General features: G+C 50.1%; 1 protein-coding gene across 1 annotated transcript; it reads left to right on the plus strand.

Moving 5' to 3' along the window:
* The first annotated feature begins 4105 nt into the window (after positions 1-4105).
* On the plus strand, positions 4106-5118 carry INAFM2 (InaF motif containing 2). Its single transcript, XM_082283785.1, has one exon. It carries the CDS (start codon positions 4236-4238, stop codon positions 4626-4628), a length of 393 nt encoding a protein of 130 aa, XP_082139911.1. The 5' UTR covers positions 4106-4235; the 3' UTR covers positions 4629-5118.
* The last annotated feature ends 4517 nt before the right edge of the window (positions 5119-9635 follow it).

The following is a 9635-nucleotide window of genomic DNA, read 5'->3' on the forward strand; positions in this document are numbered from 1 at the left end:
GTGCATGCAGCAGCAAGGCAGGCAGCATCACCCTTCATACAAGGTTTAGGAGACAAGGTTTGCAGACACTGATTTAAGCCATACTGCTAAACCCCCCTGACTTCCAACAAATTATTCCATAACCTCCACCCCAGCTTAGTCCTGGCACATAGAAAATCCATAAGAAATCTCTCCCAGCGTTGCTGCAGGATAATTACACTTTGCCATGTGTAATGCTGTCCTCTAGTGAAGAGCTGTGACACTGCACACCAGCAATGAACTCCCAGCTCTGCAAATGCCAGCCCATCCCACTGCTCTTGTGGCTGCTCTGCCCTCAGAGCCCTGGAAATCCGGAAAGGATTAACGATACCATTAAGACCACAAAATCAGTGTTTTCTCACCACCCTGGAGGGCAGAACGGCTGTGTGTGTGTTCAGGGGCATATCTTGTGTCCCACTTCGAGCCGAAACCACAAGGCCAAGGACTCCTGACAGCTCTCAGCATGACTCTTCAGCTTGATCTGCCAAAAGTCAGAGGGCAGTGGACTATGGCACAGAGAAGTGGCCACAGATGCCACAAAACCATAAAAGCTGTGAGATCTTGTGAAAAAACAAAACAAAACAAAAAAAAACCCAAAAAACTATCTGTCTAACCACCAAGACATGGTTAGGCCCATAATTAACTGCTCACTGAGCAGAGTGTGTTGTGTTTACAGCACTGATGGCTTTCAGTGTGTTTCCAAACAACACAGTGAGTGCTGCAAGCAGGATCACACCATATTTAAACATCCCATACATTCCTGCAGTGCCAGGTCACTGCTGCCCAGGGCTGGCTGAACCACACCATTCCTGACCGCTGGGAAAAGAACAAGACTTTCCAAGACAGGTCATTAACAGGAAAGGAAGAGCATGAAGAGGAGCAGCAGCACACAAACAACATGCCCATCTCATGGTACACTTCAGTAGTGAAGTAACAAGAACAGGAAAGCAACTTGTACCACACCTGGAGGTGGATGCAGCCAGTTCCCCCCTGTATTCACTTCCAGTAAAAAGCACTGCACAGGAAATCAGGCTACTGGGGGAGGAAGCCCCATTCTGCTCTTAAGCTTATCAACATTTCCTTCCCACTCCACCATCACAACTTACTCCAACTAGTTGCCTACTCAGCTCACTAAACTGAACAGGTGTCAGCCATTGTCTTCCCTGGCCCTTCCACAAACTTCACTTCTCATACTAGGCTAAAGCCCTTGTTTCTGTAATATCCAGCCTCAACCTACAGCATTCTCCTCCTCCCTGCAAAGGCCATAGCTCAGAGATAAGTTCCAGGCATCCTATCCAGTATTCTGCTACTCTCAGAAGCAGGGTTTGCACGGAGAGAATCTATCTCAGGCCAGCAATCTTCCCTTAATTAAGTCTTCCCTATCCTGCAGCACTGGGATGCTATTCACAGACTGTGATCATGGGAAATCAATAACACAGGTTTATTTAGCTACATCCTTCAGGGGCCCTTGGAAAGCAAACAAACATCCCCCTGCAACAGGTAGCAGCAGTATTCAAGCTTTCTACTGGACCCTCAGACCTGAGAAGTCGAAACTAAAGAACAGGAGCCTGCAGAGCAGTTTTTGGAGTGGCTGTTCAGGGGCTCTGCAGCTCTCCTTCCTTGGCAGGTCTAGTCCCTGAGTGCATCACATAGCCCTGACTCTGTCTCCAGCAAGTGATCTCTTTTGTGCTCTTTAGGAAGAATCCTAGAGAGGGATAATTTGCAAGCTGTGCCCAGTGTCAGACACAGTCACTGACTTTACAAGACCCCAGAGCTCCAGTTCTGCACCACAGGAGTCCACTCAGAGCACAGCTTGGTGTTTCTGCTAAAACCCCAAGGACAAAGCAGACATCATTACTGCAGCTCCTTTAGGGGTGGTTGTTAGCAAGGAGCTCTGTTTAGGAGAGAAGGCACACACCTGCTCACAGCTGCCTGGAGAGAAGGTCACACCCAGTTATTTGTCCACAATAAGATGAAAAGCTTTCACCTGACTTTGGCAAAAGCTAAGACTTCACATTTAATGGACACAAGTCTTGTCTTACTCAAAGCCCTGAGAGCAGAGGGTTGGCAGGGAGAAAAGAGCCTTAAGAACAATGAATTTCTTGAATAATACCATGGAATTGTGTGTTTTACAAAAGGCAGGTCTCCACTGCAGCATGACTGAATCACAAATAAATGCAACAGGGAGGTGAAGCTGTTGGGCTGAAGGCAGAACATCACAAGCCCACCACATTTGCTGGGAATGTTCCAACAATTCCCCTGCACTTTCAGCCTTGTTTGGTTCCTAAATAGGGAAAGATTAATACATGTTTCAACAATGAACAGATACATCTCTCATATTGCTAATGATACTGGTGGATATGAGTGGATACATATAACATTTGGTTGGATGGTTCATCTAGAGGTTAGCTTTGGCTCAGGGCCTGTTGTTCAGGCCTCAGTACTTCAACTCGACAAGCACCAGCCAAAAACTGTCAAGACTTCATTAAGCCCCAGAGGCATTCCCTGTATATGTCAATCCTCTGCCTCTTAACTGGAATTAAGCAAGAGCATAGGGAAAGGACTTGTGGGAGGTAGTAACTCATCATCATTTCACCTGCTGAACAAAAGAGGAGAAGGGGCAGGAGCAATCCCATCATTGAGGCAAAACACATTGAAAAGTTACTAGAAAATCCATTTTGTAGGAACTGCTATACATTCATATGTATAATTAAACTTAAACATATACAGCTCAAGCAATTTTGTGTATATGACCTCTAGAACACTCAGAAGAGGCAATTCTATAACTCAGGAAAGCTTTGCCAGCTGGGAACCATCAGCTAATTCTGTTTAGGTGTGAGACATTTGACTTTAAGGAGAACACAGGTGTAACCAATACAATCAGGTGTAACCAATCAGCACAAGAGAGGCCCAGGGCACACAGAGAAGTCCCAAAACTGGGTAACAAACAATTCCCAGACATGCAGCAGCATTTCACGACCAATTAATACTCCAAGAGACCACAGCATGTAGTTAAAAATTGTTTGGGTTGGAACAGACCTTGAAAAAATCATCTAGTCCACTCCACCCACCCAAACTTAAGGCAGGTTTTGTCCCCAAAACTGCTTTGCCTGCGTAAGAAAAATCAGCCACACACTCCATACTTGAGGGGCTTCACAGCCCTTCCCAGATGCTCCTTTTGCTGCTGGACCCTGTCAGCTCCCTGCCCACTCAGTGCACACAAACCACCATGGCAATGCCCCCCCTCCACATGACCTGGAGTCAACACAATCCATCCTTTCCAAAAATTACAGTTATTTTGAAGCTACTCCGTTTATTCCATAACATATCTTCTTGGGGAAGCCTCTTTGGGTAATAGGTAGTTCTCCAGTTACTGTAGCCTCCTCCAGAACTACAAATCCTGGTTTACAAGAGGTTTCTGCTGCAACCACTACACCTGACTGACCTCAGACTGATTGCAGAAGGCACAACTACATCATTCCCAAAAGTATTTTTTTTGCACCATAAAGAAAACCCCATTTATACCCCAAATCAGCATTTAAATTGTCTTTTGAACAAAACAAATGAACAATTTTGTAGGGAACTAACACCTGTGGAGTAAGGTGAAGCCATACCCTAAGAGGAGGTTTAGATTGTATCAATAACAGGTTTGGGAAGAGCCCAATTTGGACAAAACTAAAGCAGGCTTTCCCTCTAAAAATTGCCGCTTAGCTCGGGCACCCTTGCAGCCTCACAGAGGTGCAGGCAGCACATACCTGCATCAGGGAGGCACTAAGAAGTAACTCCGTCGGGAAGCCAAGGTAGAGAGGAGACTCCTGACCTCCTCCACCGCGGGCACGTTTCAGGAGGCCGTACCAGAAGCCTTCCCTGCGGCTCGGCGGGTGCTGCCCACCTCCCCGGGCACCGCTCACCGTCCGCCCCTCACGCCGGGGGGGGGGAAAAGGGGGGGGGGGCGGGGGAGCGGGGGGGCTCCTTTAAAGGTGGCCCGGGCTCCTCCCCCTGCCCTCCCTTGCCCTCCCTCCCCTCCTGTCGTCCCCACCCCTCAGGGCGGGGTTGCCCCCTACGCTCCGCCCCTCGCCCCCGGCGGGGCAGCGCGGGCAGCGGCACCGGTGGCAGCGCAGGCGGTACCGGCATGTCCTGAGCGGCGGCGGCGGCCGATCCGGGCCGGAGCCAGCACGGAGGGCTCGGTGGAGCAGCGGGCCAAGGGCCGGACCCCCATGAAGGAGAAGGAGGCGGGCGCGGAGCGGGGCAAGCCCGCCACTTACACCGGGGACAAGAAGGCGCGCATGGCGGCCAAGACCAACAAGAAGTGGGTGCGCCTGGCCACCGTGCTGGCCTACGTGCTCTCCGTCTCGCTGGCCGCCATCGTGCTCGCCGTCTACTACAGCCTCATCTGGCAGCCGGTACGCGGCAGCGGCGGCTCCTCCAGCCCCGGCCCCGGCGCCGCCGCCACCCCCGCGCAGCTCCGCGCCGCGCCCGCCGGACCCACGGCGGGGCCTCCGCCCGCGCCGCCGCGCACCGGCCCCGGCCCCGCCGCCACCGGCCCGCCGGCCGCGTCCCCCCCGCCCGCGGTCGGGAGCGGGAGCGGGCCGGGCGCCGGCAGCCCCTGAGCCGGGCGGGCCGCGGGAGGCCGCGCGCCGCCGGGGATGCGGCCGCGGGGCTCGGCTGAGGATGGAGACCGATGGCTCGCCCGTCCCTGCGGCACCGTGCAGCGCCCGTGGAGACTGACCGGAGACTGACCTGGAGACTGACTCGGCCCCGTTTGGACTCGATGGAACTGCGGTATCTTCTTTTCCCCCCGTTTTTTCCTCAAAAGGGAATTTTGTGGCTTCGTTTTCTTCCTCACCAGGGCTAGCTTCTCCCTTTGAACCCGCATTGAATTCCTGCGCTGTTCATGCCAGTCTGTTACCTATACAAGGATATTGGTGTCCAAAATTCCTCGCTATTTACAGGATCAGCTGGGAACAATACCAATTTAGAGGCTGTAATCCATTGTTGAAGTAAAAACAGTTTTGTTTAACGAGGAGCATAAACTTATTTAAAATATGTGGAAGGTAAATTGACTTGTTTACTATATTAAAATATTTTCCCAATATGAAAGTCTCTGTAACAAAGTATGTTCTCTTCGGTGGTGGGAGGAAGAGTGCTGAACTGGAAGGGGTCTGAGTAGCATAAATGTGGCCACTGAAATGGGGAGCTGTGGTATATCATGTTGATTCATTTGTCATTGGTCTCCATAGGTGAGGCTGGAGAAACCTCTGTACGTGCCTAAATCCTGCTAATTGTGGAAACGAAGCAGTGGTGCTGGAAAGGTTTGATCTGTGCTGGCAGAGCAGGTGGAGCTGTGGCGGTGGGTGCTGGTGGGCTCTGAGCTGCAGCATGGTTGTACCCTCGTGCTGCTGCTTGCGAGGGATGGCAGCACTTATGGATCGTCCCTGCACCTCGGGGACATGCGGAACCAGGGTAGGTCTGGGCCAGGCAGCTCCTGGTGTGCCCTGGGAAGGCTCTCCTCCCAGTTCCATGATTTTCTGCCCTGTGGTCCTCAAAAATCTTCTATTCCTTGATGAGCAGGGTGAAAAAATGGCCTTTAATGACTCTGAGATGTGAGATATCAACTAGGAAGCTGTAAGAGCCATGTTGTTCCAAACTGCTGCTTTCCAGATGGATGGATTCAGCTGAATCTGTGAGGCTGCCAGGCTGTGCTTCATCCCTATGAAAGAATCACAGCAGTTCAGGTTCCTTCTGCTGAGGGATACAAATGTGCTGTAATGTGGCATATGTATTTCAGTTGTGCAGATTACAAAGGTACCATAAAATATGGCACTTGGCTGCTTGAAAAGAGCTGTTTCATATCAAAATTGGAGTTTGGGACTGTGGTGGTTTCTTAAGGCCGCATCGTCAACTGGGCATTGCCTTTACAGCATCTGTGAAAGGTAGAACCAGGAGCAGAGAGCTTGCAGGGAGAAATGAGGCAAAAGGAGAGTGGTTTGTGATCTTTTCACCCTCCTTTCCAGTTTTCTGGGGAGCATGCAAGGAAGGCTGTGCGTTGTTAGAACAGAAAGCTGGTGGGAAGGACAAAACAATCCCGCTTAGTAACTTTAGCCAAAATCATGGGATCACTGCCACCCTCCTGCGGGGCAGGTGGAGGAGCTGGAAGCACTGTGCCAGCAGACGGCTGCCCCGCAGCTGTCACCTCCTAAGCTGCTTCTCTGCTCGCCCTGTTCATCCGCAGGGGGAAAGCTGAGTGTCGTGGAGCAGCACCGGCTCCTGGCCCCACGGGTGTCTGTTCTGTGAGTGGGTGATTTTGTTTCCTTGGTGGTTCCACCTGCAGCATGTTGATCCCTCTGCATGGGGCTGTGCAAGCCCACGGCAGTTCCAGGTCCTGGTGACAGCGATGCCATTTGCTGGCCTTGGGATACACCTCTGGTTGTGGAGGAAAGTTCCTGCAGCTCCCCGAGGGAGGAATGAGTGACAGAGAAACCAGGCTCATTGTGGTGCCAGTTGAGTTTAGTCTGCTCCTTGGCTCAGGTGCTAAATTCAGAACCAGTTTGGAAGTGTCTCTGAGAAGGAGCTTGTGTTTAACTTGTAAAACCTTTGGAGATAAATAAAGCTGTGTGCAATGACATGGATGCTGGGATTTCTCTGCTGCTAGCCTGCAGCTCGGAGCTGGTGACTCTGTAGCGGCTCTGAACTGTGCATCCAATGTGTGCTGAGTGTCCAGGGCCTCCTGGCATCCTTCACTTTAACTACAATTGCTCTCAGAAGACTAATAGAGCCTGGCTGCATGGCGCAGAGGGGAGAGGAAGTGAATGGAATTAAATGGGCTGCGTGGCCCTCTTCCAACCTGTCGTGTAACTGCTGAGAGACGCCTTGTACTTGGGAACAGGAACAACCTAAAGCTCTTTACCTGGCTTGTGGTTTTGGTAGCAAAGGATCTCTGGGACAGAGACAGTGCTCAGATCCGCTGGATCAAAGGGAACAGGCCCTTCACTGATGGCTGCCTCCCCTTCTGGTGCTAAAAATAGTTGATGAGCCAGTATGAGGATGGTTGTGGCTGTCTGCATTCCTGTAGGAAAGTGCAGGCTTGGTGAGTTCCCAGACTGTGTTTTTGCATCTTCTCCTCTGCTGACAAACAGATTTCAGTGAAATGCTGCTATTTCTGTACCTATTACAACTGGCCTGGGAGCATCCTGGGGCTTCACTCCGGTTGTACTGAGCGTGCCAGGGAGGGGAAGCTGCCTGGGGAAGATGCAGAAGGGCTGTGGGCTGCTGGCCTAATGGCCAGGGAGTTTTGGTGATTTCAGCAGCCTGGTTTTCCAAATCTTCTGTACCCATATTCTTCAGGTACAATGTCTTCCCCATCCTTTTTCTAGCCAGGAGTCGCAGCCCTCCAGAGGCAGATGTGTTCCCATTGGGATGCTGTTGCCAGCCTGTGATGAGCTCGTTGCTGTGCTTCTTACTCTTGTCATGACAGACTGTCGAAGAAATCGGTGACTAAGTGCACTTTGCAAATACTCTAGTAACAAAAATGGCTCATCTGGACTGGTTTCTAGGTGTAAGCTAACTTAAAATTCAGGGCACTAGGGATTTCTTGGGAAGTAGATTGGCTGCAACAGATACTTGGACTGGGAATTTTTACATTATGTTGCTATTGTTGTACTGAGACAGTCATCTGCATCTCAGCAGAATTGCTTTAGTGCCCTAAAATGGTGCAGTCACCAGTCTGGGGTAAAGCTGAGGTTTAAAAGGCAGATGGTTGTGTCGTCTGTTGTGTTAATTCAGCTCCAGTTCACCCTTTCCCTTCATTGCTCCTCAAAAAAATAATAAAATTCAGGTTCACTTAGTGTGATTACATCAGGCAAGACAAGGCACAGGGTTGTGTGTTGCTTCCTAGGTACAAACGATTGTAACCTTGTGATTCAAGATGTTGATTCCTTGGAATTGCTGGGGAGGGTTATTCCCTTCACACAACTGCTGTCCTGCGTGTCACCTGCAAACAGAGTTGTGCCATATTCCTGGTGTGTGCATGTCAGTGAGGAAGGGAGATGCCTGGAAGTCAGCTAGATGAAGGAGATACTCAAATGTGAGTGAAATACCTTAAAGCCCTTTGCTTTTGTGATAGAAGGAGATTGACAAGAGTCTCAGAACTTCTGACTCGGGGAGGCTCCTGTAAAGGCACGATGGCTGTAAGCACATGCCTGGAATTCTGGCATCTGTGCTTTTATTTTTTTACTTCATTTTTTATTGATTAAACATGGTAATAATTTTGTAATGCAAACTTTTTCTCCAAGTTTTGAGTCTGTGTATCATTTAAGGCCCGAGTTCCAGATTTTTGTCCTCTGAGAGCCTTTAAAAAATGGTGGTACAGGGAACAGAGGTTGTTTGTCCAAATCTCCTTAGCTCTCTTGCACGTAGATGCTTCTGGCTCACACCCATTTATCGACATCTAATACCTGCCCTCTGCCTGTGCATGCTGGTCTTTTCCCAATGAGCCCAGTTTGTCCAAGGAGAGCATTTGGTGTAAGTCACGTGCAGAGGGACCAGAAGGAAGTGAAATAGCAGGAAAGAGAGTTACTGGAGCATGTAATCTGCTCCAGCAGCTGGCTCACGTTTCCATCTCTAAAAGCTCTCTTTTCCCTGTGCGCGTTTTCTTGTGGGCTCATCCGATGCGATGCACGTCATCTTAATCCCAAATTCCTGTGCAGTATTTCTGACAGGGAATCTTGGCTTAATCCCTGAGCATAGCTGAAAAGCAGTTGTGTGGTGTAGTGATGATAAGAAAATCAACGGCTGCTTCTGGGCATCGGCGATTTCCCTCGGAGAAGTCAAAGCTGGTCTTGGTGGGCTGTTCAGGGGGGTGTTACCAACAGCCGGCTCTGAGTCCTGGAGCTGCTGGAGCACACAGAGGGGGGAATGGGGTAAGAAACAGTCCTAGCTGAGCTGGAGCATGAAGCTAAGGAGATGAAGCTTGGCTTGTGGCTGTTCCACAGGTGTTTGGAGGCAGTTTTGGGAAAGCTGGCCAGGTGCTGTGTCACTGCACTGGGATGGTGTGAGCAGGAATCGGTCACAGACTTCCCAGTGTTGCCTGCCAGTGCCTGCAGAGCCTGGGAGCTGGTCAAGCTGTTGCTGTACAATCTTTCCAGGGAAGGCAGCAGGCAGTGTCCTGAACTTCCCAGTAGTGCTGTATCCTGCTGCTGCTCTGAGTTTCTCATTGACTTGAAATGCACTAATTGCTGTTTTATGCACTTAAAATACAAAATTGATGGCTAAGTGCCAGTGCCCTCTGCCACTTACAACCAGTTTATCTGGAGGGAGATTGGTGTGGAAAACCAGTGAAATTTTCTGTTATTTTTATGTCTAGACACTCTGTATTGGGCTTTACTGGTTAGTGGCCTGTGTGTATGCTCCTGCTGCAGGTATTGGACTTGTTGAGGTAGGAATGGAGAGCTGAACTGCTTACAGGATTTAGTGTTATTGCCTCCTTCAGTAATTGCCTTGGAAACCAGTATCTCCAACTTTATCCAGAGGTATTTTTGTCCTTGGCTTGAAGTTTTTTAAATTAACTTCTTTATGCAAGAACTGACTCACTAGTCTGGGATCAATTCTGATAGTTTTAG

This window comes from Coloeus monedula (assembly GCF_965178545.1).
Source record: "Coloeus monedula genome assembly, chromosome: 6".
Lineage (NCBI taxonomy): Eukaryota > Metazoa > Chordata > Aves > Passeriformes > Corvidae > Coloeus > Coloeus monedula.